The sequence below is a fragment of the Sporothrix schenckii genome (genome assembly GCF_000961545.1).
Source record: "Sporothrix schenckii 1099-18 chromosome Unknown Cont38, whole genome shotgun sequence".
Lineage (NCBI taxonomy): Eukaryota > Fungi > Ascomycota > Sordariomycetes > Ophiostomatales > Ophiostomataceae > Sporothrix > Sporothrix schenckii.
In genome coordinates this window covers 836,236-863,709 of record NW_015971139.1, presented here as the reverse complement: position 1 = coordinate 863,709, position 27,474 = coordinate 836,236, and the positions used below count along the sequence as shown (strand labels likewise).

The 27,474-nt window shown below is 54.2% G+C and overlaps 10 protein-coding genes across 10 annotated transcripts; 7 read left to right on the top strand and 3 right to left on the bottom strand.

The window, feature by feature from the left end:
- Nucleotides 1-898: 898 nt before the first annotated feature.
- On the top strand, nucleotides 899-1,591 carry SPSK_06610 (small subunit ribosomal protein S19e; the record flags this gene model as incomplete). Its single annotated transcript, XM_016733312.1, has 3 exons — nucleotides 899-1,009; nucleotides 1,081-1,144; nucleotides 1,227-1,591. 3 exons carry the CDS (start codon nucleotides 899-901, stop codon nucleotides 1,589-1,591), a joined length of 540 nt encoding a protein of 179 aa, XP_016592004.1.
- An 802-nt stretch (nucleotides 1,592-2,393) lies between these two features.
- On the top strand, nucleotides 2,394-4,909 carry SPSK_05961 (uncharacterized protein; the record flags this gene model as incomplete). Its single annotated transcript, XM_016732669.1, has 3 exons — nucleotides 2,394-2,864; nucleotides 2,956-3,103; nucleotides 3,174-4,909. The coding sequence occupies 3 exons, from the start codon at nucleotides 2,394-2,396 to the stop codon at nucleotides 4,907-4,909; spliced, it is 2,355 nt and encodes a 784-aa protein (XP_016592003.1).
- Nucleotides 4,910-5,698: 789 nt separating this feature from the next.
- Nucleotides 5,699-7,222, bottom strand: SPSK_06247 (solute carrier family 39 (zinc transporter), member 1/2/3; the record flags this gene model as incomplete). The annotated part of the gene is made up of 1 exon (XM_016732953.1): nucleotides 5,699-7,222. One exon carries the CDS (start codon nucleotides 7,220-7,222, stop codon nucleotides 5,699-5,701), a length of 1,524 nt encoding a protein of 507 aa, XP_016592002.1.
- Nucleotides 7,223-9,348: 2,126 nt separating this feature from the next.
- On the bottom strand, nucleotides 9,349-11,007 carry SPSK_06189 (mitochondrial protein; the record flags this gene model as incomplete). The annotated part of the gene is made up of 1 exon (XM_016732896.1): nucleotides 9,349-11,007. The coding sequence occupies one exon, from the start codon at nucleotides 11,005-11,007 to the stop codon at nucleotides 9,349-9,351; it is 1,659 nt and encodes a 552-aa protein (XP_016592001.1).
- A 2,466-nt stretch (nucleotides 11,008-13,473) lies between these two features.
- SPSK_06570 (uncharacterized protein) lies at nucleotides 13,474-14,247 on the top strand (the record flags this gene model as incomplete). Its single annotated transcript, XM_016733272.1, has 1 exon — nucleotides 13,474-14,247. The coding sequence occupies one exon, from the start codon at nucleotides 13,474-13,476 to the stop codon at nucleotides 14,245-14,247; it is 774 nt and encodes a 257-aa protein (XP_016592000.1).
- A 430-nt stretch (nucleotides 14,248-14,677) lies between these two features.
- SPSK_06121 (uncharacterized protein) lies at nucleotides 14,678-16,510 on the bottom strand (the record flags this gene model as incomplete). Its single annotated transcript, XM_016732828.1, has 1 exon — nucleotides 14,678-16,510. One exon carries the CDS (start codon nucleotides 16,508-16,510, stop codon nucleotides 14,678-14,680), a length of 1,833 nt encoding a protein of 610 aa, XP_016591999.1.
- Nucleotides 16,511-17,794: 1,284 nt separating this feature from the next.
- On the top strand, nucleotides 17,795-18,496 carry SPSK_06607 (uncharacterized protein; the record flags this gene model as incomplete). Its single annotated transcript, XM_016733309.1, has 1 exon — nucleotides 17,795-18,496. One exon carries the CDS (start codon nucleotides 17,795-17,797, stop codon nucleotides 18,494-18,496), a length of 702 nt encoding a protein of 233 aa, XP_016591998.1.
- A 683-nt stretch (nucleotides 18,497-19,179) lies between these two features.
- Nucleotides 19,180-19,731, top strand: SPSK_06668 (uncharacterized protein; the record flags this gene model as incomplete). The annotated part of the gene is made up of 1 exon (XM_016733369.1): nucleotides 19,180-19,731. The coding sequence occupies one exon, from the start codon at nucleotides 19,180-19,182 to the stop codon at nucleotides 19,729-19,731; it is 552 nt and encodes a 183-aa protein (XP_016591997.1).
- A 479-nt stretch (nucleotides 19,732-20,210) lies between these two features.
- Nucleotides 20,211-22,139, top strand: SPSK_06083 (ATP-dependent RNA helicase mitochondrial precursor; the record flags this gene model as incomplete). The annotated part of the gene is made up of 1 exon (XM_016732791.1): nucleotides 20,211-22,139. One exon carries the CDS (start codon nucleotides 20,211-20,213, stop codon nucleotides 22,137-22,139), a length of 1,929 nt encoding a protein of 642 aa, XP_016591996.1.
- Nucleotides 22,140-26,844: 4,705 nt separating this feature from the next.
- SPSK_06818 (uncharacterized protein) lies at nucleotides 26,845-27,060 on the top strand (the record flags this gene model as incomplete). The annotated part of the gene is made up of 1 exon (XM_016733510.1): nucleotides 26,845-27,060. One exon carries the CDS (start codon nucleotides 26,845-26,847, stop codon nucleotides 27,058-27,060), a length of 216 nt encoding a protein of 71 aa, XP_016591995.1.
- Nucleotides 27,061-27,474: the final 414 nt, after the last annotated feature.

Below are 27,474 nucleotides of genomic sequence, written 5' to 3'. Positions count from 1 at the left end.
AAAATGGCTGTGTTTCTATCAAAAACACCACCACACTTCGATGGACCGAGGCATCGAGTGTTTACTCCCAAAACAGTGGTTTTGCTGAATCGTACCTTCCCTCGACAGCTGTCAATATGCTGCTGTTGTCAGAACAGTAATTCGTATTAACAGGGGCATTTGTGTATTGTTGAGCACCGGCCAATAAGGGGCGTCGGCTTGTTCTAGCCGATGTCCTATTTTGTGGAGTCCGCTCTAGCCACAGTTGCACGGCCGCATTATGCCTGGATTATGTCATCTGTATGACATAATTTATTAGAGCACATTTAGCGGAAGGGTTGGCGAGCCCTAACTTTTCAAAGTGGGTCCCAACCCTGGCCAATTTTTTCCCAAATTTTCCTGAGCGGGCCCCTCTTCCCATAGGCCCAGTGGACTTTTCAGACTTTGGAACGTCTTCTTCTCACGATCCGGCTTTCTCTTTTTCGACAACCACTTCCCACGCCCAACGATCTCGACGACTCTATACCCCATTCCTCCCCAAAAACCCCAATACAACCTCTATCAAGATGGGTGGTGTTTCTGTTCGGGATGTCGATGTAGGTGTTTTCCCAGGATGAAGCAAGAAATGATGAAGCAGGAAGAATCCCAAAAACGAAGTCTCCTTCACGTCCGCGACCTCGACAATCGCAACCCAAACGCACAAAAATGGATCGACTGTTGTTACGCAACTCCCTGGGCGGATGGCGGGAGGAGCCTCTCTCTTCCTCCCTGAAATACGGGAAGGCGTGAAGCGCCGTCGTCACTTGTCCATGAGACGGAGACATCGGAGCTCCTTTTTCTCTCGTTCGCCTTGTCCTGAAAAGGAAGACGGGAGAGTCGACCAGGGCCTGCGGATCAGCACGACATACAGTTCGATACCATGAAAGAGACGGGCAACATACTCTGCTGGGCGACGTGGCGACCGTGGAAACATGGGACGGCCCTGCGGCAGCAACGGGGCACATTCTGGAAACATTGTTTTGGAGCAGGCGTGAGGGAGTCGAAAGACTTCCTATGACGGAATATTTGCTAATTGGGTTTTCTTTTTTCCCCTGGCTCTAGGCCCAGAAGTTCATCGTCGCCTACGCTGCTTTCCTGAAGCGTCAGGGCAAGCTCCCCATTCCTGGTAAGTGAAGCCGGACCTTGAAATCAACTGCAACGGCCACGGCCACTCGGAAATCCACGTCCACAGGTACTAACGACGACAGGCTGGGTCGACACGGTCAAGACGGGCCACGCCAAGGAGCTGCCTCCCCAGGACATTGACTGGTTCTACGTCCGCGCCGCCTCGGTGGCCCGCCACGTCTACCTCCGCAAGACGGTCGGTGTTGGCCGTCTCCGCAAGGTCCACGGCACCGCCAAGAACCGCGGCACCCGCCCCGGCAAGCACGTCAACGCCTCCGGCTCCGTCGACCGCAAGGTCCTGCAGTCGCTGGCTGCCATTGGCATCGTTGAGGTCGACGAGGAGAAGGGTGGCCGCCGCATCACCCAGGCCGGCCAGCGTGATTTGGACCGTATCGCCCAGACCACCGCCGAGGAGGAGGAGGAGGATGAGGATGAGGACGACGAGTAAACGTGTCGTTTTCTGTCCACAGTCTGAATCATGATAAAGATGAAATTTAAATAAAATAAAACGGGTCTGTTTGGAAGAGCGTTCTTTCGAAATACAGGGGCTTATTTTTTATAAGTCCCTAGTCCACTCTGTCTGAATCGGACAGGGTTTCGGCGCTATTGGGGGGTCTCTTGTTTTGCGTGTTCTCCTATTGTTTCGTTGGCCCAAACATCTTTCTTACCAATAACACATCAAAAAAAGAAAGAAAATTTAAAAAAGACAACAGAACCGTTCCCTTTACTTTCTTGCCATTCACCAGTGCTTGTGCTTGTTCATGTGGTCGTCTTTTGTGTTTGTTCATTCGTTGAGCTGATATGTTATAGTCTTGCTGTTTTGTTGACAACTCACCGCAACAAGCAGCCAAAGCACTGCCTTCACGCAGACATCAGATGAAATTCACTATTCACTCATGCTCCTGCCTCTAACGGCCTATTGCTCGCCGGCTGTCCGTGAAAACGCCGTTTGGGGTGTCCTGGTGACTTCGTCTCGTTACTTTCTTGTCACTTTATGGCGCGCCGTCCTTGTCACCCAAACTCGCACGCCTTTCTCACGACATCGCTAGGCATTGTATCTTTTTGAGCCTGTAGCCCGACGACTATAATTCGACTCTCGACTTTTACCTATCTTTCATATCTTTTCGTCTCCTCCTATACGGCTGTAAAGTATGGCTTATTGTTACTCTCTTCTCTCCAAACAAAGAACCAATCATAGACGACATTTGAGACCCCTTCACTGACGCGTTTCTGTATTTTGACACCTAGGCATGACATGCATCAAGAAGGCCAACAAGGCCAAGACGCGCGGTGTCACGGACATTGCCCGAGACCATCGCATGTCCAGCCGTGACATACCCAAGAAGAAATGCGGCCGCAAGCAGAAAAAGAAGCTGGACATCGCCTTCGCCTGGCGAGATCGAGGCCGAACAATAGTGATTATGAACGAAATCGCCTCAGCTTCCACCGGCCTGCCTGCCGCTGCCAACGTCCAGGCCACCCCGGCCTGCCTTATTCCCACCGGCAGCAACAAACCGCTGAAGTTTTGCACCAGTGGCTGGCGAAAGACTGCCGAGCCCTGCAGCACGAGCCTTGACGGCGCGCGGTGGACGCAGCTGGTCCGTGACTTTGCTCGGGCTGCTGAGTTCCAGCTCACCCTGAGCGTTCGTGACTCGCCCAAGTCGTCCGAACGCATTCCGGAGAACGATGGCCGCTACGATGCATGCCACGCGGAAAAGAAGGTGAGTCTTTGTGTACGTCGCTGGTTTTTCTTCTTCTTCTTATTTTCATGTTTCTTCCTCTTTTCATTAACCGAGTGACTCTAATTATTAGCTCGGCCTATTTTTTCTCGCCCACCAGATGAGGTTTACAATGACCGGGCTCGGTGAGGCTCTCAGCGGCAAGCTTCTAGAAGCAAAGCTGCCTCTTTACCGCCGAAGTGCTCGCATTTACCTCGGGCACAAGCCCTGCAAGAGTTGTTGTATGTCGGACCAAGCAGAGAAAACAATACACCACTTGCCATGTCGATGTTTATTAACATCTCGTTGTAGCTGCCTTTCTGCGCCTCATTAAACGTCGTACCGGAATCGACGTCCGCGCCGTGCCGTGCCCTGTTCTCTCCGAGCACGCCCGCATCCGCACCTTCTTCGACGCTCCTGTGAACAACGCTGGGGCTTTCACATCCGGCCCCAAGAACAGTGACCTGAATGACGGCAAGAGCAGCGAGGGAGACGTCAGCGACAGGGGTAAAACGGAGGGTGTAGAAGGCGGAAAGAGTGGCGATGATGGAGACGATGAGGCAGAGGACGACGACAACGACGATGACGACGCCGACGACGATAACATCGTCATGAGCGATGGGTACGATACCCTCGAAGCCGCCGAGGATGTCCTAGCTGGTTTCCCTCTCGGAAACGTCACTCGACCGCGGTACACCACACCCGTGTCCAAGCTTCACGAGGAAGAGGAGTCGCCCCATTCTGGGCAAGTGGCCGGCCTGGAGGAGGGTGGGCCCGAGGCCGAGGACGACGAGCCCGGCCTGCCTGCCAGACAACCTGTTCCCACCGCGAATCTTTCCGTCCGAAGCTCTCCCTCGCCGTCGGTCAGCCTTGCGTCTGTGCTGGACTCGTCCGTCATTGACCGCCGTGACCGCTTTCCCGTCTACACCTCGCCGTCGCACCGAGGCGGCAGTGCCGCGCCTCCGTCGACCTGGGGGGCCCGTCACAAGCCGCCCATTACGCCATGCCTCGAGGCACCCGATTTTGGCCAGCACACGGGTGACTACAGCAACAACAACGACATCGGGGGAGTGTCGTCTTCATGGGTGGCCGCCAACCAACAGTCGTACTTTTTTGGGACCCCCAGTGCTCCCAGCATCATGAGTGAGAGCGGACCGGCCCAAGCAAGTGCTTTTGCCAATACAAACACAGGCAGACGAGAACATCAGGACCAGCAGCAAGGTCTGCTACCAGAGGCCTCACTGCAGCAACGCGCTCCGCGTTCTCGGTCAAACCTGGACATCCTCAGTGAGGCGGCTCGCCACGTTGAAGCCAACGCTCACCGTGCCGTCCGTGCCGTTGCAGGTACCGAACAAGGCACTGCTACTGCGAGCACTGCTACAGACACTCCCGGGATTGTGCACACTCACATTTGTCAACGCCATCCGGCCATCGCTTCGCTTGACAGCAGCCGCGTGAACTCTATTTCAACCACCCGCCACAGCAACGCCCAGTCAAACCGGATGCCCATGTCTGCCGCAATGCACTCCGCCGCCTCTCGCGTCCCGGTCGTCGACCTGACCGGCGACACCGAGGACTACGCCGCCAGCACACGTCTACCTTTTGTCCGCGGCCTACACAATCCGTGGGTGCCGAGACGTGAGGCCCCACCGCCACCGCACCCTGTCCTGCAGCCGCCCCCTCGTCCTCGACAGCAGGTCCACGCCGAGCAGCAGCAGCGGCAGCAGCAGCAGCAGGAGCCGGACGTCATACTCCTCTCCATCCGCCCCGCCACAACCGGCGGTGGCTGCACGGTGCGTGGTGAGCGGCGGCCTAGCACGCCCCGGCCGCCGATCTTGGCCAATGGTCGCCAGACCATCTTCAATTCCGGCCACGCGCCTGTTCCTGTGCAGGACCAGCGGAGCCGTCGTCGTCGTGGCGTGGCCTTGCCGGTGCAACGGGGTGGCCGTAGAGGTCGTGGCGGTCGTGGCGGGCCGCCGTCGTCGACGGCTCGGCCGTTTCCTGACCTTTCGTCGTTTATGTACGGCGACGGCTCGGGGTGGGTGTGAGGGACAGGCGTGAGAGAACTGTCACGACCGACAAGACCGACAAGACCGACAAGAGGGAGATCAGAGAAGAGCGTGAATGGCAAGGCGGTCCATTCTCGCTGAGGAGTGAGTGACTGAGGAGGAGTGACGTGCTCGACGGAGAGAGTTTGTTTTCTGAAACGATTTACGAGCCATGATGTGTCATACTTATGTTTCTCCGTGTTTTTGTATCTGCCTCTCATGGTTTGCTTTCGTTTCCTTTTCTACGTCTTCTCATGTGCTGAATGAAACGACGCATTACGGACATGGACAAGGATTTGTTTGCTTTTCAGGGAGTTGACATGGCGTTTTTCAATGGCAAACGAAATATGAAAGGAAAGGGAGGGCATGATATGGAGTACAACGACGAACGTATATGGACAATTTTCACGGGATATGAAATGTCTCCTTCATGTAAAATCACAAATTTGTTTCATGAACCGATTCAAGGCCACGTCACAGTATGCACGGAACTGGGAACAGGCTGAGCCAGTAATCCAATGGGTTTGCTGTTTATCCTTCTATGAGAAATATCGTGACAAAATCCAACATAAATGCCTAGACGCCGGAATCAAACCATGGAAATGATGCGTTAGAAATAAAACACAAACGAATTACATGAGACAAAATGCCCTTGATAACACCGTCCTGTCGACCCAGAGAGGTTTTTCAAAAAGGAGAAGATCTTGCAAGAAGTGGCATATCCATGCCCCCAAGTCGCACGCTATGATTAGGAAAAAGAATAAGGAAAAGCAATAGTACGCAGAGGGCCTACGCCCACTTGGCCAGCAGGGCCATGAGACCGACGCCGACCGAGACGCACAAAAACGCCAGCATTTGCACGCTGAGCTTGGCGTCGCGCATCTCCGGATTGAACATGAACTCGTGGGCGAGCAGCTCGACGAGCGCCGTGTAGACGAGAATGCCCGCGCTGACCGCGTCAAAGATGCCGTTGATGAGCTGCGCCAGGTCGGGCCGGGAGTTGAGACCGGCGTTGACGCCCAGGCCAATGGCGATGCCAATGGGGGTGGTGACGCCGTACCCCAACGCCATGAGGTATCCCGTCCACGCCTTCCAGTTGGACGGCCAGGAGGCGACGGCGAGCCGCGAGCCCAAACCCAGGCCCTCGAAGAACTGGTGGAAGGCGATGACGATCAACAAAACTCGAAGATTGTCGGACCCGGCCAGACTCAGACCAATGAACAACGAGTGGAAGATGACGCCAAACTCGAGGATAAGCAGCGAGACAATCTGGCTGCCATAGTTGGCGTGGGAGTCGCCATTGACATGTTCGTGGTCGTGGGCGAGGTGGTCTTCGTTGCCCGGTGGATAGTTGAGCTGTTTGGGGAGGCCGCCGTTGCGACTTTGCGTGCGGGTCGTCGCAGCGGCCAGGACGACACCGTCGAGTGCGGTGCTGCCAGTGGCCGCGGTGTTGACCTCCTTCTTGTTTTGCGAGGAGGCTGAATCGACCGATAAGCTGGTCGTGCCGGTCTCGAGGTCGGGTTCGTGGTTGGGGTCGCGGTCGCGCTCCAGGTTGGCTGTGGCATAGGCCGCGAGGCCGCTGAGCGCGCTGTTATTGACGCTTTGCCGCCACTCGGTCATACCTGGCGCGTTGTTGTTGTTATTGGTGTTGTTGCCGTTGGTGTTGGCGTTGTAGTTTACGCTACGGACGCTATGCAGACTCGCGGCGCGACCAGAGGCAAGTTTTGCTTGGCCGTTGCTGTGGCCGTGGCCGTGGCCGTGGCCGTTGGTCTTTTTCGAAATGTCGCTGGACGCCGGAGCCGGGCTGCCGTGTGAGTGGGCTCCGCTCTCCGAGTGGCCAAAGCTAAAGTTGAAGCGCATTGCCATCAACTCAATATAGAACATGACCATGATGGCAATCAGGCAAATGACATGGCCCCAGTCGTACTTGGGCAGAATGTTGGAGAGGCAGTCGTCCGACAGAGCCTCGACGGCGGGCGACAGCAGGTGCATAAACGCTGTGGCCAGGATGACGCCGCTGCCAAAGTACTTGCAAACAAAAAAGGCCATCTGGGACGACCTGGAGTTGGCTGATGTGCGGGCGAGGACGATGGGCAGGAAGACGCCGAGCATGGAGCCGGCAAGGATGATAAAAACGGAGGCGATGCGGAGCCCCTTGTCCGAGAGGTCGGTGCCCCAGCCGGAGCACTGCGGGACAACATCGGCGGCGGCGGTTTCCCGCTCGAGGACGTAGTGCCGCATGATGGGCAGGTAGGAATACTCACGAACGACGTGGCAGTCCTGGTTGGCGAGGGAGTGGTGGTATCTCTTCATGGTGTTAGTACTCTCCTTCCTACAATATAGATTAAAACAAGTGCATCGGCAACGCAATAAAACGTCATGATCGATAATAAACAACAATGATAAGGAACTCGGTTAAGATAAAGGAATATGTGTGTGACGCAAAGTTGGTGGGCAAGGCTGAGAACTCTAGATGGCCTTGCTTTGCCTGGTAAGGTAGCTGAGAACCCGGACGGTCACTCATGGGAGACTTGGACAACTCGGGCAAGACGGGGGCATGGCCGTTCGTGTCGAGCGAGTCAGTCGGTCAAACAGACCACAGAGCCAGACACACCAAACACAGGGCCACATGTTCAGCCTTGTCGACCCGACACGTCACCCTGGCCATCTAGGCTGTCCACGCACGCGCACAAACACAGAAACAGACAACACAAACACGAGTCCATGTACGTCATTTACACAAGGGTCGATGTGCCCGCGGAAGCCGAGGAAAACAAGGCTGAAGGCAAGGAAACCATGCCAGAGCCAGGCTGGGGCATGCAGTAGCTGACTCACCTATCGGAAAGAGGGATGAGTGGACGACGGGGTTCTCAGCGTCGATGGTCGTCGATGCTGTCGTCGACAGGCTCAATAGAGCCAAGGATGACGGGACGTGTCGACTCGTTAAAGACGTCGTTATGGCTCTTTAAGAACGGTAGATAGGGTAGGAAAGGAGGAATGGTGCTATGAAAAGCCAAACATATCGAGAGAAGAGAAAGACGGCGTCAGGTGAGCGAGAGAATAGTGAATCGCCGCTGGAAAGTGGCCACAGGCGACAATGCAATGCTGGGAAACAGCAGATGTCGACGTCAAAGGCTTGGCGGAAACGAGAGAGGGGACACGGGCCAGAGAAGGTGCTCCGTATGTTGTGCTGCGCAGGTCGTCGAGAAAGGATTCCGTGTTTCCAAATCGTTTGTAACGGTTAATTCTCTTCTGCGGCTCTTGTGCAATAATTAATGATCCGTTGTCGTCGCCTTTCGCCCATTTTGTGCCTTTGTGTGGTGGCTGTTAATAATACGGAGCCTTGGACAAGGGCGTGGGCGGCTGGCGCAGAGACTGCTCTTTCCCGCTTTTCTTTTTTGGCGAGAACCCGGATGGCCAGTTTGGCTGGCAAAGAAATTCTGCGACATTGCGGGTAAGAGCGCAAGAGCCACAACCTGCGCAAGCTCCTTTGAGCTATTACGACCACCAGCGACGCCATGTTGCCTACACCGTATCCAATTCGTTCGCATTCCACTTCTGCGACATTTTTTTGGGTTCTTCTACTGCAAAAAGTGTTGACCCTCACTTTGGACCAGTCAAAGTCACAGCCTCTCAAATATGTCGTCTTTCAGGGCGTAAAACGACGTACAGGGCAAATGCCTCCTTGGGCAACGAAATGCCCACCGCTCCTTCTTCGTCTCGCATCTATTCTAATACTTCCTGCCTCCCTTCCTGCTTATCTGTTTCGTCATCACTGCATGTTCAATCTCCTACAACTCAATATGAGCGAGCATGCCGTATTACTCCATCCTACACTAATCTATGTGTTCTGATTGGCTGTCGGTGCAAGTCATGTCCCAATTCGGAAGGACAAGGCCAGCATTTGCACGGACCAAGAGGCAAGAGCAGTACGAGGCGAGGGGGCTGGCGCAGGCTACTCTGTTGGGCTGGCCATCCGGGTTCTCACGTCACAAATGGCGGCCCGCAAATACAGCAAAATATGGAAAAGAGTCGCCCACTTTCTGAGACAACAGCACAAAAATGCGCAACAAAGAGGGCCAAAGGTGAGAAAGAGGAGTCAAAGAGGGTCTCGACGAAAGGGCAGGAAATCCCATTGAGCGAGATACGGAGCCGCGACCCCCACTGCGAAACAGAATTCCAATTAAAGAGCAATGAGCAGTAGCTGACAACTCACGGTACTGGTCCTTTCTTGTTTGAATGCTTTTGCTTTAGATCTATTCTTTGTTTATCATAGAGTTTAGTTGCAAGAGATGGGAATATGGTCCATGGATTTTGCGTGTGAGGCTCTTGTGAGGGCCGCATCGGACAACGCTCTGGATCGGCGCAAATGCCCATTTCCCGCGGGAATGGATGTGCACCAAAGCGATGCCATTTGGCAATAACAACGGCGGACCCAATCACGACGAAAACTGAATCTCGAGACCCAGTGTGCGGAACGGCTGGTCCAGGCGGTGCAGGTCGATGGCCGACCCGAGACTGAACAGCAGCGATTGGATGCGGCCCTCCCACAGCAGGCCGATCTGGAGGTTCTGGTTGAGGCGCGCCTTGAGCACGCCCTGGTATTTTTCTTCGGAGGACCGTGGTAGTGGCAGTGGTGGTGGTGGCGGTGGCGGTGATCCTTCTGGTGATGTTTCTGGAGAGGGTAGTGATGCTGCCGGTGTCGACAAGACCGTGTCATCCAACCGCCACTCCATCTTGGCCTGGAAGCTCCGCTCCGGGATGCCAAACGTGGACGTCCTCGGTGCGGTGAGAGACGATGGCGATGTCGCCGCCGCGTCATCGACAGCCACCAGCCCGGCCAGCCGCCGCGTGCTCCAGAGCTCCATGCCCACCGACCACTCGCTCTCGTAGCTGTAGACGTTGAAGTCGAAGCGCGTCGCCAGCGAGCAGTCCTCGCGCGCCACGACGGCGTACGCGGCCGATAGGTTGCCCATGAGGGGGTTGATGGTGAGGGTCGCCGTCAGGGGGGTGCCGGCCACCCCGGTCACTCCGTTTTTTTCGTTCTTTTCGGGGACCCCTGCCATCGCCGCCGTCTCAAACCGGGCCCCCAACGACACGCCGCCCGACTTGTTCAGCGTGCCGTAGTAAATCTCGCCGCCGGCGCTGAACCGGCCGTTCAGCCGGTCGTCGACGTCGCCACCGCCGCCGCCGCCGCCACCGCCGGCAAGAGACATGGCCGTCTCCTGCTGCTGCTTGCCGCCGTGACCGAAATTGTAAAGCCCGCGTACGCCCAGCAGTCCGCCATCCGAAGACACCAGTCCTTCCAGACCGTACCGCCCGCGGTCGAGCTGCATGACGCCCAGCACGGTGCCGCCGTTGGGCAGCTTGGCGTCGCTGACGGCGCGCAGCTGGAGCTGCACGGACGGCGCGAGGCGCTTGACCATGTAGGCCTCGAGCATGGAGCGGGGGAGGTAGAGGCGGCCGTAGAGGAGGGCGGGCTTGTCGACGAGGGCGCGAGCTTCGTGGACGGCTGCGGCGAACTGGTCGGCGACGGGGACGACGAGGGTGGAGGCGAGGACTGTCGCGGCGGGCGGGGACGCCGGCAACGGTGTCGCTGTTGTTGCTGTCGTGCTCGTAGAATCTGTCGTGGCTGTGATTGTCGTTGTCGGTGTCGATGCGGTCGTCGTCGCCAGAACGTGTGTATGGACGGGCATCACCAAAAAGGGAAAAAGACCCTCCAAGGTCACCCGCTCCCGGGGCGGCGTGACAAACGCGGGATCCAGAACGGGCGGCAGTCCGCTGGGCCGCGGCCGCTGGCGGTACGACCGAAGTAGTGTGGGCAGAGGCACCCGGCTGGACTGGGCGACGACGTTCCCCAGAGGCACAGACGAGTACAGGTAGGAAATGGCACCGTCGACGACGCCGACGGACCCCAGTGTGTAGCCCGTGGCAAAGTGTGGCGTGGCCAGCGACGACAGACTCAGGCGCAGGCCGCGCGGTGTGGGGAAGTTGAGCAGCTCGTTGGCGGCGATGTTGAGGTCCGAGTAGCCATTGTCGCGGCTCCAGCCGGTGGCGTCCCGGAACGACTCGAGGACGTAGCTAAGGAACTCGCGCATCCTCTGGCACGTCCTCGCGTCCTCGCGTCCTCGCTTTGTCGAGTCCAGCACCCTGGCTGGCAGTTTGGGGCTACCGGGCGGCGCAGCTGTGGCGGCTATAGCACATTGGATCGTATAGTTCCTCCCAGTTCGCGTGCAGTGTGGTCGAGGTTGTGCGTGTGGTCAATGCGTGTCGATGCGTGTCGATGCGTTCGTGTCCTCGGCCAGTCCAGGTCGTTTCGTTGTGATCCGCAATCGATAATCGGGATAATCGATTGGACTGGCAATTGGTGGCGAGCCTCGGTTGCAACGCATATCGTCATTGCTGGGGAAGCTGGCCAGTTTCGCGTTTGGCGGATAAAATACCGGCCCGCCCTACGGAATATTGCCTGATTACAACGGAATTCCCCCGTAGAGCCTCGAGAAAACCCCTGTCTTACTTTGTTGTGGGGCTTCTGTCAGGAACTGAAGGCGCTGTCGAGGCCTTGCGCAACGCTAAAATGCCCCACGGCTGTTGCCGATTCAGTGGCCCTCGTTGGCCTCATTGTCACACAAACAGGGATGCGTCCTGACCATTTGGCATTATCAATGATGACTGGCTTACCTTTTGACGATCCGTCTTTCAGACATGTTGAGGTGTTTGCATATCCTGACGGAGCGGATGCTGCCATTGCTGGCCGTTCTCTGTTCCCTCATCTGTGCTTTTCCCACGCCTCTCCGTCTTCTCTACCCCGTCTTTGCCCTCTCTGTCTGGCGCATGATCGTCCGTGTTCCATGTCCATCGTCCCGGCGGATGTGAATGCGAACTGGGCGATCAGAGTCTTTGTGATGTGAATGCAGTGACGAAGAGAAAGTTGCAGCCCGCACTAACACCTCACGAGGGCTTGCTGTCGTGATTTTAAGGTTTCCTCTCGGAGCCACAATTTTGCGCACAGAGCGCCCTAAGCCCCAGACGACACACATGGTATACTTTGGTCATCTGTGCATTTACCAAGATAGTACGAAATCCGTCGCGAAGGATGCCAAAAGCCCTTCAAGGATTTACAAAACTAAGCGACGCGGGACGGGAAAACTGGCTCGGGGTGATTCATATTGAACAAGGAGGATTGCGGTCCTCCGGCGTTTGTTGGAGCGGTATTCGTTGTATGTCGTAGCTGTGGAGGAGTCGCGAAGCACGAAGGATGCCGCCAAAGAAAGGCAGGTCCTAGACCTCGCAGAGCTGGCTAAATCGGGCGAGCAAGATGTGCAATGTACCGATGTAACAGGATTGCGCCAGGTAGACGAGGAAGATACATTCGTCTGTTTGAGAAAAGTGGTACTGCTCGGCCGACCTCCTCCATTCGTCTCGACGTTGTATTCAATATGTCGTTCTTGAATGCGCCTGCTCTGGTTTTGAAAACGACATGTGCTAAATCATTCCATTTTAAATACCAAGATGTCATCAGACAATTTTGGATTTGCCCTTTGCTGTGCCACGCAATAAATTAAAAAGGAGCGACCAAACTGAAGCCTGTTGGAAGCGAATATGCCTTTATTTCTCTCTGGCTTCGTGCAATTACGGCAAAACGTAAAAGAACAAAAAGCAAAGCCACAGACGACGTGGTCCAGTGACAGATTCGGCGGAAAACACGACGAAAGAGGAAAGTCGGGGGCTGGACCGGGTGTGGTAACATGGTGACAAGCGCCAAGGCGTAGCGATGCCAGTCTACCTGCCTGTCTGTCATTTGTTGGCGACCATTGGCTGTCCACGGAGTCGTGGTTGTCCTTGCGGTAGGGCCGAGATGAATTCTCTGCTTTGGCAAGGAGACGCTACGACGTTCAGTTCTGTGGCGTTCAACGAAGCGAATAACAATGCTGTGGTGACATGGCAGACGGTGAGAAAGGCGCAAAGACGGCTGAGCATCTGAGCAACTGACAATTTTTCTACGCAGGAAAGCAATAAAACCAAAAAGCATGAACCTTGTGGCGATGCTCTTGTTGCCTATTGCGGATACAGAAAAAAACATTTCCGGTGAGGCCTGCAATGCGTCGGATATTGATAGCGTATGACTGACTGACTGTATGACAGTACGACTGCAAAGCGGCTGGGCGTCGACAAATCGAAAGACGGGAGAATGAGTGAACGGAGATGAGCAGAGGCAGGGTGTGCATGTTGGACGAGAGAGTTAGGTGTTGGAAGAAGACGGCGTTGCAAAGGGCTATAAGAAAACGGGTATGCCCACGATCGTCCTGTCCATCACCGCCTTTCTCCCGTTATTTTTCCTTTTTTTTTCTCCTTCTTCTTTACGTCTTTCTCTACCCCTGATTTTATTATCCGGTTGAGGAGTACTCGTTTGTTTTCATACTAATACTCTCGTTACCTACCCCTACGTCCCGACTCACTCGCTATTCATTTACATTCTTCACTCGTTCATAGCCTTCACCACATCCATTGTTCATACATATTAATTCTGTACATATTTTTGCCTGTTCATCACCGTCTCCAAAATGCCCTCCTTTGCTTCGTTTGCGGCCGCTCTGGCCTTGGGTGCCGCTGTCGTCCGCGCTCAGGACGCCAACTTTGACTCTGTCACCACTCCCTTGCGCGGCGCTCAAGTCCCTGCCGGCCAGCCCTTCACAGTGACTTGGACGCTGATCTCGGCCACGACGCCCACGGGCCCGACCACGATCACGCTGGTAGGCGGCGAAGACGCCGGCGATTTGAAGCCGATTGCCGCCATTGGCCACGTTCAGAACCAGGACTTGAAGTTTGTGTGGAACGTGGACGCCGGCCTGGGCGCCGCCAAGGTGTATGGTCTCAACTTTACGCTGGACGCGGACAACAGCCACTTTCAGTACTCGAACCCGTTTACGATTGTGGGCGGTGCGGCCAGTGGCGGTGGCGGTGGCGGTACCACCGGGACGGCGACCGGCACCGCCACGGGCACGGGCACGGGCACGGGCACGGGGACCGCAACGGAGACGGCCCCGACCACGGGCACCGGCGCCGCCACGGACACGACGGGGACAACGTCGACGGCCTCGGCCACCACCTCGCCGACCGGTGCGGGCACGACCACCACCGTCCCGACGACCACCGCGGCGCCCACCCACGCCTCCAACTCGACACGCAACAGCACGACCGCAACGGCATCGGCCTCCAAGACGAGCGCGAAGCCGCCGACAGAGACGAGCGGCGCTACCGGATTGAGCGGACTGTCGGCGGTGGGTGTGCTGGCCATGGCACTGGTGGCGAGTGCAGCGATGCACTGGGGGCTGTAGACTGGTTGCGCTGTGTTGTTTGCTGTTGCTTGGTTTTCTTGTTGATTTTGTACTGTTTTTGAACGTCGATGAATTTGTTGTACGACGTTGGCTCATCACCCTAGATACTCTTTGTTGTCCAAATAGACTGAGTAATTGTTAATTGCCGTTTTATTTTACTACTTTCTTTACTATGGTCTCAATTTCTTCTGCCAACGTCGTCAAATACACATCCACTTCCTTGACGTACTCGGCGGTTGTCACCCACGACGTCCTTTCCGTCTGCCCTCACGCTATGCCAGGTCTTTGGTCATCACCCGATCCGGGTCAGTGTCGACCGTTTCGATGCACGCCGGTTCGGCAGCTTGTATAAAAGGTACAACACACGGTGTACCGTCGAGCTCGCCCTCTTGATGAGGACGCCGAAAGAGAAACAGTGCTCCTGGCTATATTAGAGGATGCGTACTTTCGTTCCTAGCTCCGTCTCGATGTCCTTGAGAACATGCTCCATCGGCGTGGCGTATGTGATATCATAGCCTTGCAAATGCCGCATGGCATGGTTCGTGCCCCTAACCACGAGACCGCCAATGCGACCGGTGATGTCGAACACCACCGAACCAGAATCGCCCGCTTCCGTAAATGATTGTATCTTCTTGGCAGGCTCCCGATTTTTATCGATGCCGCTCGCGTGGATTATCGCCCACTCGTAGCTCTCCTGTTCCATAATGCCCTCCCGCAAGTAGGTCCGTGTGGTGGACTGTATATCGAGCGCGAGGCCAACGGTGATGCCAGTGCTGCGGCCTCTTTTGAAGACAATTGGGCGACTGTCATCTTGGTACATAGTTGTCCACGGGTGCGGGATGTGGGCGCCGCGTTGTTCTCGAAGCGGTATGATACCTCTGAGCCGCATCATGCCATCGGCAGGGAGGGCATCAGGAACACAGCCCAGGACCTTTTCGACTGCCGTTTTGACTGGGGCCCCGGGAAGATCTGTCTCCAAATCAACCACGCTAGGAAACGTGAACTGTGCCGGGAACCTGTTGCGGTCCAGGGCAATCAGTGCCCAATCACGAGTATAGCTTGGGTCCGTCGTGATACGAATCGGTGGAGCATGCTCAACAAAGCCAATTACGCAGTTATCATTAGACTGTGCAAATGCTTCGACAAGTTCCACCAACTCTTTTTGTCTAAGCAATGTTTTGTGTGTTGGCATTTGCAACGCAGCCTGGAGACCTTGCTGAGCAGTCGCGTTCTTGAATTCGTTTTCGGTGGCTGCAACGACGTCTCTCATCGGCCTCAAACAACTCTCGATCACACTGGGCACAGGAAGGAGAACCTTCGCCCTGGGGGTGTTTGTCGATGTCTGCTTGCCCAACTGTAACCCGCCAGCCTCTGTCTCTCGATTATGGCGATTTGCGGGGGACTTCGAAAGATCAGGAAACACGACGTGGTGACACGTCAATGCCCATATAGCGTCGTCATTCATAGAGGTGTCAGGGGCCAGATATAGACCTAACGTTCCTTCGAAATCAGGGTTATTCGCTGGCGAAACGGCCTGGCCAAGGCTCGTCGACATCGCATGGGCCGCTGTAAGTTCCCACGTCGAGTGATTTCTCCTATCGATGTCATGTTGACGCTGGCGTAATCGAGGGCCTGTGGCATGTGACACGTCCGAAATGCGCAGCTCGCATTCAACGTCCTGCAGCCCGTCGCTGTCAAGAACGTTACGAACGCGTTCTAAGACTGCGCTGACGAGAGACCAGGGAACATGTCCGGCCTCTGCTGCCTGGGATGCAACACCCACCCAGACAATAACAGGCCTTTTGTTTTCTTCGAGGATCGTGCGGCCAATTCGTAATACATCAATCGATGTCCACTGAATGGGTGAGAGCGCATTGATGATCTTGCCCCTTGTGCCTGTCTCCCACGAGGCGTGGATCTGATGGGGCCCAACAGGCCCCGCCGCCGTCGCGGAATTGAGAGCGTCCTCCGGACCACTGTAGTAGTAGCGATATTTGGGAGGCCAGTCCTCGTTATAAAACCAAGGCGTAGTGGCACTGGACGTGCGGCCCAGTAGACGGGGCTGGCTTGGGAACGCGGCATAATAGTACGTGGCTTCATGGTCGGACGGCTCTTTGAATGCGACTCTATTGGCCTCGCGACGGCGAGTGGGAGACTCCGGGACAGTGATAATCGTCTCATGAGAAGCCTTTGTCTTGTCGGACTCGTCGGAGCTGTGGTCCTTTCGACGGCGGTCGGGCGTCTCAGCAGGGTTGGACGCCATGATTGGGGACTCACTGTTCAAATGGTGTTTTGTAGCAAGTGTTTTGGCTGGTGGAGATAGGTCAAATGTGGAAGCTGGCGCGGAGCAGTCGAAAAGGAAGTTATGATAGATAGGTTGGAAGAAGACGAGAAGATGATAATAGGTTTGGAAGAAGACTAGAAGCTGATAAGAGGTTGGAAGAAGACGAGAGAAATACAGCAGACCAGACGCGAGATATGTAGCATATTAAGCAAAAGAATTTTTGGGAACTTTATTTTTGTCATGCCAACAGACAGGATCAATCAGCAGCAATTAGTATGTGTAGGGCAAGTGTAGGGTCTGTGTAACCACATGGCCTTTAGTTCCATTTTGGGAAAGACTGAAGGTGGGTGCTCTTTCCGCGAGAGCTTGAATAAAGCAAACAGAATCTACCGCAGGGAACTCTAAAAAAATGCAGTAAAAAGTAGTACTGTACAAACCCACAAAATTCTGAATGTTAAGTAATTCACGGGTTATTCGAAGAAGACGTAAAGCGGACGGAGTCACGTCGAGGCGGCAGCAGATTATTGTTAAAATGACGCTGTGTTAGCTGTGCTTTCAATGAATAGTGTGTTTAGTTGAGATGTGCAGAACTCGTGCTATATGCACTGTAGTGATTAATTAGACAATGACAATGACAATGACAATGACAATGACAATGACAACATAATAACGCCGAACAATGAGGCCTCGTGAACAATGCAGTACACAAAGGTAAAGAACGTATTGATGCATTGTGAGAGCACAATGGCAAATAAAGAACTGAGGGATGGAGGCTTTGTTCTTCTTCTTGTGAAGTACGGACCGTTGAGAACAACACAATCCAAAATTTTATGAACAAAACAAGCTGCGCAAAATGTGCAAATGTGCAGATGTTCAACATGTTCAAATGTTCAAGGAACAGCACCACACTCGCGGTCATCGGAACTATCACGACAGTCGTGAACAAAAGTAAAGAAATCAAGTCGGTCGATCATGTATATAAGAAGGCCTTCGCCTCGCCTCGAGAACTGAGTTTTGTTTTCGTTTCCTCCTCATCACCACCTACCTCTTCAACAAACCAACCAGATCTCGATAACAACCAATCTCGTGCTACTTTGGACTCTAGTGTCTCTAACGGTCGTCTTTTCAGTGTTGTAGACCTTGTTTTCTGCTTAGTCCTCTTCCCACTTTCGAGGAAGAAAACGGCAGGTCTCTCTAGGATCATCTTCAACCCTCTACCCAATAACAAACACTGAAAAGACGTCTCGCAGAGACAGGTCCAACATGGCCGATCCGATGGCATGTGACGGAGACCACAAGTGTAGTCTCGACTTCAACGAGGAGCTGGACCGCTTTGTCTGTCGGGATCAAGACTTTGGCCACACGATGCTCGAGCACCTCGAGGACAATGCGTTGGCCGATGAGCGTCTCCCTGTGAACAAGTCCGTGTGGGTTGAGTTCCGCGACACCAAGTCGCTGGGCACCACGAACATGGGCCGCGACCTGCTGGTGGTCATTGCCTGCCCGACGGCCTGCATCGTCGCCCGGTTCGGCCTGCCTCACGGCCGCGTCGACGCCGGTGCCAGCCACCTCGACATGCTCGAGGAAAAGGAGAGCGCCTTCAACTTCATCGCGTTGCTGAAGGAGATGATTCAAGAAGTCGTCGCCGGTAGTCACTTTGAGTGCCCCTCCTCCGACATCGTCTGCGTCGTGCTGGGCCCGGTCGACGAGCTTGACCAGGGCTGCATCGAGCACCATGTGCTCCGCATCATCAAGTCCGGCCTCGAGTGCTTGCAACTGCAGCCCGTGTTTCGCCAGCTCGATGAGCCGACCGGCGACGTCCGCTGCAACAAGGCCCTGGGCAGCGTAGTCGTCCTGGCGCCGGAGATTACGCACACAGCCCTGCCCACTCTCCTCGTCGATGACGAGGAGTTGCTCAGTCTGCCCCCTCCGCCGGAGTCGGATGTCCTGTGGCTCGGCGATTAAGAGACAAAACGGTACGTTGAAGAAAGAGGTAAGTCATTGCAAGTCGTAACAGCCGCTGGTCGGTCGTAGACGTAGCATTGCAAGTACTTCTGTCGTAGTTGTATAACTCGGTTGATCTGGTGATCACTACATATATATTCAAACAATACAAGTAAGTCTTTTCTTTTCCAAATGAAACTCATAATGCAACTAAAGTAACAAATGCATGTGTCCGAATCTTTTATTCACTTATTTGCAAATCAGTACTGGAACATACGTAAATGTAATATAAATATTGGAAAGCAAAATACGAATAAAAATAAACCAAAGAAAAAAGCCAACAAAGACACTGTGTAGTATCCATGAACAACTTGTTATTACCGACAAAAACATACAACAATACATAACGGAGAGGATAAGCGTGATTTTCCGTATTGTTCAGGTGCAGCACTGTTTGTAATTTTATGAGCAAGAGAATGACAGTATTGAACAAACTTAGGATATTCGTACATATGCACAGTCTGTCACATAAATCTGAACAAATGGGCTGTTGAATTGAACATCATTTCACGAAGCACTTTCAAATTGTATATATATGTCTCCTGCTTCTGTCCTTGGACACTATGTTTTCATTTGTCCATTCCAAAATCACAACCACACATTCATACAGTCTTACTATCGCCTTCCTTCTCATCATCTACACAATGTCTGCTCCTACGCCTCTCATGGAAGTCTACAAGGACGTAATGGTGGTCGTTCCCGTTGGTGACGTCGACGCCGTGGACTTCACAAAGATGCCGGCCATTGGCACAGACTGCCTCAACGGCGGCACCGTCATCGTCCTGGCCTGTCCGCTGGAAGCCATTCTGGCGCACATGCCCCGCCTGCCGCCGTCGCCGTCCGACCATGCCCTGACGGTCTCCATGGACGAGCTACAGCGGATCCTGAGCGAGGTGGGTGCGCGGTATGCGAACATGCAGGCGGACGGCCAAGGCCATCATTTACGGGCGCAGGACACGGTGAGCATGGTGGTCGCCGCCCAGGACGGCAACGGCGAGCTGCAGGCGCCGCACCATGTGGTGGCGATTGTGTCGGAGCTGCGGGCGCTGGGACTGGCGCCGACGATCCACCCATACGAGACAGAGGCTCTGCCCGAGGACAACAGCTCGCTGATGGTGGTCTCGCTGGACTTTGGCGACGGCCAGGAGCTGCCCAGGCTCTACGTAGCGGACGAGCTCGTCCACTGGGAGTACTAGACACTGGGCGTACTAGATTGAAAGGTGAGTCGTATTCGGCCACGCGGTGGTGGGATGCAAGGTACGTACAATACATTTTCTTTCTCGTCGAATAAATGATTTCTGAATCGATTGCAACGTGAACACATAAATGTGACATTATGCACCTAGGTGTGTCAGTGCAGGAATTACCATAATAGGAAAGAAAGGCTGGGCACCACGACAGTACAATGTAGTAGCTCACCGCCTTATTCTGCCGGATTCTTTATCTCAGATCTTAACTGTTATCGGTCTAAAATTGGTGGAAACTAAATCCCAAAACCGCACCAGAAATGCAGGGCCTCAATAACAAGCTCCAAAACAAAGACTCTGCAACAAAGAGTGTTTACCCTCGAAACAGAGCCATCGACGACCACTCTGCAAGCTGACTCCTTTCATCATACGTTGCTATACGACGCATTACCACACGACGCAATACCACACAATATAACGATAAGCCAATGACCGATCAGGCTCCGGGCAGAAAGCCCAACCGGCGGCCGAGACACCGTGGCCGCGGCGGCGGCGGTGGAGCAGGAGAAAACGGTGGAGGTGGTGGCCGGGGCGGTGGCCGTGGCGGTGGCCGTGGTGGGCGCAACGGCGGGCCGCGTACGCAGGGCGACGACGGCGATGTCGCTATGACCGACGCCGTCGACACGCTGCGTCCCTTCCCGCCGCCTGTGGCCTCGGGCGTTTCGTCCAACAACATGTCTGGTGTGGCCACGCCGATGCTGAGCGAGGCGGTGCCGTCGGACACGCCGCGGTTCAGCGACATCAACGCCAACGGCGTGGTGGTGGACCCGGTGCTGATCGACACGATCACGCACGACCTCCAGTTTGCGCACATGATGCCCGTGCAGGCGGCCACGATCCACGAGCTGCTGCCGCCCAAGCGGCTGGACGCGCTCGTGCAGGCCAAGACGGGCACGGGCAAGACGATTGCCTTTTTGCTGCCGGCGATCCAGACGATGCTCAACAAGCGGCGGGGGCCGTCGACGCGCCAGGATAACCACATCTCGCTGCTGGTGATGGCGCCGACGCGCGAGCTGGCGATGCAGATTGCCAAGGAGGCCAAGAACCTGCTGCAGCGCCTGCCCGACTACCACGTGTGCATTGCCGTGGGCGGCACGAACAAGGACCGCGAGGAAAAGCAGATTCTAGCCGGCTGCGACATTTTGGTGTCGACGCCGGGCCGCCTGCTGGACCACGTGTCGGGCACGCCCGCCATCCGGGACGCGCTGGCCCGGCTCGACACGCTGGTGCTCGACGAGGCCGACCGCCTGCTGGACATGGGCTTCCTGCCGGCCCTCAAGAGCATCGTGGCTTGCCTGCCCGACAAGGTGTCAACGCGCCGGCAGGGCATGCTGTTTTCGGCGACCGTGCCGTCGCACGTCGCGCAGGTCGCCAGCCTCGTGCTGTCGCCGGGCTACCGCTCCATTTCCACCATTCCCAAGGGCGAGGCGTCGACGCACGCGCGCGTCACGCAGCTGCTCGTCGAGGTGCCTACGTTTGCCGACCTGGCGCCGGCCCTCGTGGGCGCCCTCCGCCGGGAGCAGCAGCAGCTGCTGGGCGCGCAGGGCGCGCAGGGCGCCGGCGGCACGTTCAAGGCCATTGTGTTTGCGCAGACGGCGGCGCTCGCCGACTTTTACGGCTACCTGCTGGCGAACCTGCCGGACATGCCGCCCTCCTGGACGCTGCACGCGCGCCACGCGCAGTCCAAGCGCACAAACGTGACCAGCGCCTTCCGCGGCGCCGCCACGGGCATTTTGGTGGCCACGGACGTCGTAGCGCGCGGCATGGACTTCCCGGCCGTGACCACCGTGTTTCAGGTCGGCCTGCCCATGGACAAGGAGTCGTACATCCACCGGTTGGGCCGCACGGCGCGTGGCGCCGCGGGCACGGACCCGTCCAACGGCGCCGGCCCCGATGCCGGGTCGTCGGGCGCCGAGGTGGGGCGCGGCGTGTTTCTGGTGGCCTCAATCGAGTCCTACTTCCCGACACGCGTGCTGCGCGAAATCAACTTTGTGCGCACGGAGCCCGACTTGTCGAGCACCGCGCAGCTGGGCCCCATCATCGACCGCATGGAGGAGTCGATGGTGGGCAAGACGTACCAGGCGTGGCTCGGCTACTACAACGGGCACATGAAGGGCCTGCACTGGGACAAGGCGCTGCTGGTGGCGGCGGCCAACGAATTCGCGCGCGATGGGCTGCACGCGGTGAGTACGCCGGCCATCCAAAAGTCGACGGTGGGCAAGATGGGCCTCCGGGGCACGCCAGGGCTGGTGGTCGTGGCGGATGCGCCGCGGACGCACCGTGGCGGAGGCGGAGGTGGACGCGGTGGAGGTAGTGGCGGCGGCGGCGGCGGCGGCAGACGCGGTGGTCGGAACTGAGAACCGCGAGTGAGGACGCACAAGCTACGACTGCATGACTGTTTGATTCTTTACAGGGTCCCATGGGACAATGCCACGGTTTGTTTTTCATATAGAGCAGGTGGACACAAAAGGCACGGACGGGCGATGGCGACGGAGAACTGGTTTACAAAAAGGAAAGGGATAGATGGGCGGCTATCATGCATCGGCAGAATGCGTTTTCATGTCGTTCTCTGTTATGGTGTTTTTACACGTAATGTACAGTCATTCATCGTATCAATTCATGACAACGTCAAACGTGGCCATGTCTTTGACGGCGCGGATAAAGTAGGAGCTGAACATACAACGTTGTCACAGCGGTTGTTGACATACCACGTCGATCGGATTGGATCTTGTATGCAAAAGCAAGGTACAGAAAAGAAAACATCCATGGTTGAAAGACAACGCTTTAAAACAAGTTTTTTTTAAAAAAAAAAAAAAAAAAAAAACTATGGAACATGTCGTCCATTACATGAATATAAAAATTGATCAATGCCTTCAGGTGCTTAAATCAACAAATCATTGGCTTTGTATTTAATAAAACTATGTGTAAAATCCTCCAATCCAACACGGAAGACATCCTCTGGGGCATTTCCACAATCCTAAAAGGGCAGGGATAAAGTTGCTGCAATGGTGAACCAGAGCTGAGGTGATGTGGAAACAAATACCCTACACTTTGTCCCCGGATTATCCTAGGCCAAGAGATACTGGGGCGCTGTTTGGGTGGGAAGGCTAGACGAGCTACAAGACGCGACTGATGAACAAAAAATGTCAAAGAAAGTAAATAGCTACGAGGAGGTAATATGAGCTGACAGGTGAAGACAGACATAGAGGTCCCAGAACAGCAATGTGGGCTATGTGGACAGATGATGTAAGGCAGAGTCTTGTAAAGAAACACGACTGGCAGATGACTGGAGCTACAGATAATAGAAAAGCGAGCCAGATGACAAAAAACAAAACAAAGGACCGTGTATAGCGGAGGTAACATGGAGAGCTGATGAGAGTCTGACACCAAAGACTACAGGACGGCAATGCTTATATACATTTGGCTAAGAGATTTGACACTGAGAAACAACCCACCAGCTATCGTAAAAGGCTGAAAGAAAACTAAATAAAATAAAATCAGATTTCGAACCTGGAACTACTACAAAAGACAGAGAGGCCTGACGATGGGGACAACGCTTGAGTGCATAACATTGGGAAACGGAGGAACGGAGGAGACATGGATGGTCAATACTGTCTAAGAAAGGACTGACATGATGAATAAATGACAGGAAAATTAGCACCGAAAGGGGGAGGGGGAGTTAGAGAGAACCAAGACAAGGCATAGACTAAGCTACGGAAAGTAGATTGGAGATTGATGAAATGTACCTGAGTAGTCTGATGGCAAGAAGAGGAAAAGAGGACCTGAAGAATGTACGCCAACGGCCTGGCTGCTCTGTAACGAAAAAAGAAATAAACTGCCCTCCCTTTCCCCTCCAAAACGAAGAAGTGAAAGGTGGGTGAAGTGCAGCTTTAGAGACGTTGGTGAGAGGCTGAAAGAAGTTGGACAAGAGTAAAGTAATGGACGCTGAGAGTGACTTGACTGTTGTATGCCGGGTCGAATGAAAAGAAAAAGAAAAAGAAAACCGACAGAATGAAAGAAATAGAGAATAAAATGTAGAGAGGCAGGACGACAGGTGAGTCAAGATATACTGATGGCAAAGACAAACAAAAAGTGATCACGATCAGGGAGGAGCAGTCAATAGAGCCCGAGAAAAACATGGCCGTGGTTGAAGACTGGGCTGAAAAGAAGACAACAAAAACGCGAAGAAAATGAAAGAAAGAAAAAGAAAACAAAAGAAACCAGCGAAAACCAGCGAAAACAGCACTTCAACTCAATGCGATGGGCGTGTGAACAGACACTGACGGAAAAGAGGAACCGTCACAGCTCCTAGGCTGAGTTTTGTCCCAAATGTAGCAAAAAGTAATCTTCCGAGAAAAGGAAAGAGCAAATTCAGTACCAAAGTGACGGATTGTGAGGTTTTGTAGGGCGCTTTGCATGTGAATCTCTCGCCGCACCTTTGCGTCGTGACGTCCGGTGTTTGTCCTGCCGATCTGTTGACCAGTCTCAGCTCACATGCCCGCCGTTTCTCGGCTTTGCCCGCAGCTGTCTGCAGTTGTCTGCAGTTGTCTGCCCAGAAAAGTACATAAACCCCCTCTCCCCTCCTTCTCCCCCTCCCTCTCTCCTTCTTTCCTTTCTCTCTCTTCTTCGACCATCACCAAATGTGGTGTTCAGTCTCTGACTATCTGCGTCTTCTACCGGGTCTTGTTATGGCCTACGACTACATTTTCGGTCCTATGCAGACGCAGGTCAACCTTGGGTCCGAGAGGCCCATCGAAAATGGCGACGCCAGAAAAGCATAGCATACCAACCCAACTTATGGTGGCAGCGCACAGTCCGGCACAGCCGGCGATGATGTTTCACCAGCAGACGTACAGATGCTTTACGGAACCATCAAGAGGTCAGTCACTGCACCGACCTTCCTTTGCCCTTCAGTTTCTTCCATTTTATTAACAAAGTACAGACGACACTGTGGATGACCGGTAGCATCGCGAGACAGCCTGCCACATATGTTCGATGAGCAACATTGAGACCGGGTCGGATCGAGATTCTTCCTTCACTCATCTGACATCCCTGGGAGGACAGGGAAATGAACGAGACGTACTCGAAGCCGTTCATTGGGTTAAGAGACGTGTTTGCAAGATCACACGACGCGCCTCTCGACAGTAGTCGAACAATTGTGATGTGTCCGGCGCTTGAATCTGAATCCCAAGGACTACTTCTCCGTGTCCTTGGCGCACCCATTTTCTGGAAAGCAAACAAACAGGCCACTGTAACGACATCAACGACTAAAGCCGAACTTCTCGCCTTATCAAATGCTGTCAAGGAAGGTATTTATCATCTCCGACTCGTACGCGAACTTAACCTACCAATTCGATTACCAATTTGTCTGTTACTGCGACAATGCGCAGACACTTCGACAGATCACATCAAAAAGTATTTCACCTTTGTCTACTCGCCAACCCAAGAACAACAGGCAGATGGCTATACCAAGATACTACCATATCAACTTCACAAGAAATGCATCACCTCTATACCGATTGTCGAATACATGGATTGACAGTTCCTTTGAACTGGGGGGACTGACGAGTATGGTGGACCCACTTTTCCTGGGTTCATCCCGTAGGTCAGAGCGACTTGAGTGCGAGGTGGGCTCATCAGTCGGCCCGTCAAAGATGGAATACTTGTGCCTGCGCGGGAAGAGGTGGCGCCACAAGACGTGCCATTATCAACAGGTTGAAAATGTTACTCAATCCTCAATTTATGAGGAAACAAAGTGAGATGCAACGGGACATGTAAGCCTCTCCCCAAACTCTCTTTTCTTTCACTTTCGCTGTTGTTTGTTGAAACCGACATGCTGACCACCGTCTCTCTAGAGTTCTAGCTACCGTTCATGTCAATGATGGACCTGTTATGAAGGGACCAGCTTGCTTTTCACTCCGGCATTTGATGGTCGAGGCCGTCCCGACACCACAGCTACTCCGACATTGGCCTCAGGCCACACGCCCGCCAATGAAATTCAGGAGAGCGAGCCACGCGTCTCGAGTATCGTGTCGCGGTCACGAAATGGACATGCGCGAATGGTGACGACCAGCCGTCTTGAATCTGCCTACGGAGGCAAGTATGGCCACCGAATGTTGACTGTGTTTCGTGATGTCTTGTTTTATGAACCGGTCTGAGGACGACAGTATGCTCGAAGACGAGTGAATGGAAATTTGCAAAGTCTCTGCCATGAGTCTACCTTTTGCCTCACAGGTATACTTATCGGCACATTTGACAAAGCTTGGAATCTCGCTTGATGTCTGATGTGTCTCCTAGAGACTTGCGGGTAGAAACATTGCTCGCATGTCTGAAGAGCCTCCTCGCGACCTGCTAGCATCTGATTCAGATCCTGATTCGTGTGTCCCGTGGACAGTACGGTCAATGGCACGTCGTCCCTACAAAGGCTTCATCCTGGACGTGCCGAGAAGTGAACATCCGCAGTGGTTCCAGGCACTTCTCTTAGGGCTTTGGTTCAACTGTGTACAACAACGTGAACTTTGTATCTCAGCTGCCAAACCCAACAACACAAAGCATGAACGTTCTTTGCGCTGGTGGTTTTATGGATATCGACATGTACTTCTGACTGGTTTAGCCGATGAGGCTGCCAAGCGGAAGAATACTATTCTCATCGGGCGTTCATCGGAAGCTCTTTCTCTGAACTGGGATATCGTCAAGAAATTCAACCCCTTGTCATCCACGACACACTGTCGCAGAAGACAGTCGGATTATGGGACACGAAATGATCAAAAGCTTCACAGGATATGCACCAGATTCAGATCATCTCTGATCCGATCACCAGCCGATTCCTACCAAGTCCATGGCGTCTGCGGCCCAACGCAGTAACGATTTACTCCAGAACCAACTCGCTAATTTTAGAGATGATGTGAAAGAGGTGACGTCGCAAGAAGATGTGATATCTGCAAAGTCCCATGGTCGACATGCACGATTTATTTTTGGGTAGACTTGACATATTGGGACTCATCAAGCTCGACGACGAATGTGTCCTTGTAACATGTCCTACGCACCTTTTCTTTGGCTGAGATGAGTGACGAAGTCGCCCTCAACGACAGGGAGCCAGAACGTGCCATCGGAGAACTCGAGCTCGAGTTCGACGGAGCAGAGAAGAAGGTCCCACGGGACCTTGAGGCCATCGAAACGTTCAAGTGTGATATGGGTGACGCACGTGTTAAGTTTATTGAAGCTGTTACCTTGTCACCAAAACTGAACGCCACGAGGTACTCATGCGCCGTCGGGTGATGGGCTACAAATAAAAGGCAGTCTTAATGAAGGAGGCCACAACCATGCGGGCGAAACATCTGGTAGGGGAGCTTACACGTGTTGAGTCTAAGCAGCCTACCGATCGTGGCTAGTGTTGTCAGCAAGAATAGACGCAACCTCTCGAGGGCCGCACAACGTTTTATGTCAAAGTTGTCACGTTACAGTTAAAAGAAAATACACATTTACTTCGATTTAGGTCCGAGGCATAGACCTGGCCTATTCTACAATACTTGTGACGGATCATCCAGTCACTGTCGTTACAAGGCCAGAATGAACCGACAAGACGGGGATGGGGATGTGCCTGGAACAACTGCGGGCGACCAAAACCCATCAACCGTTGTTTGTGTACCGTGTTGCAAGAAACCTACGTTTGAAAGATCGTGTGTTGCGTTA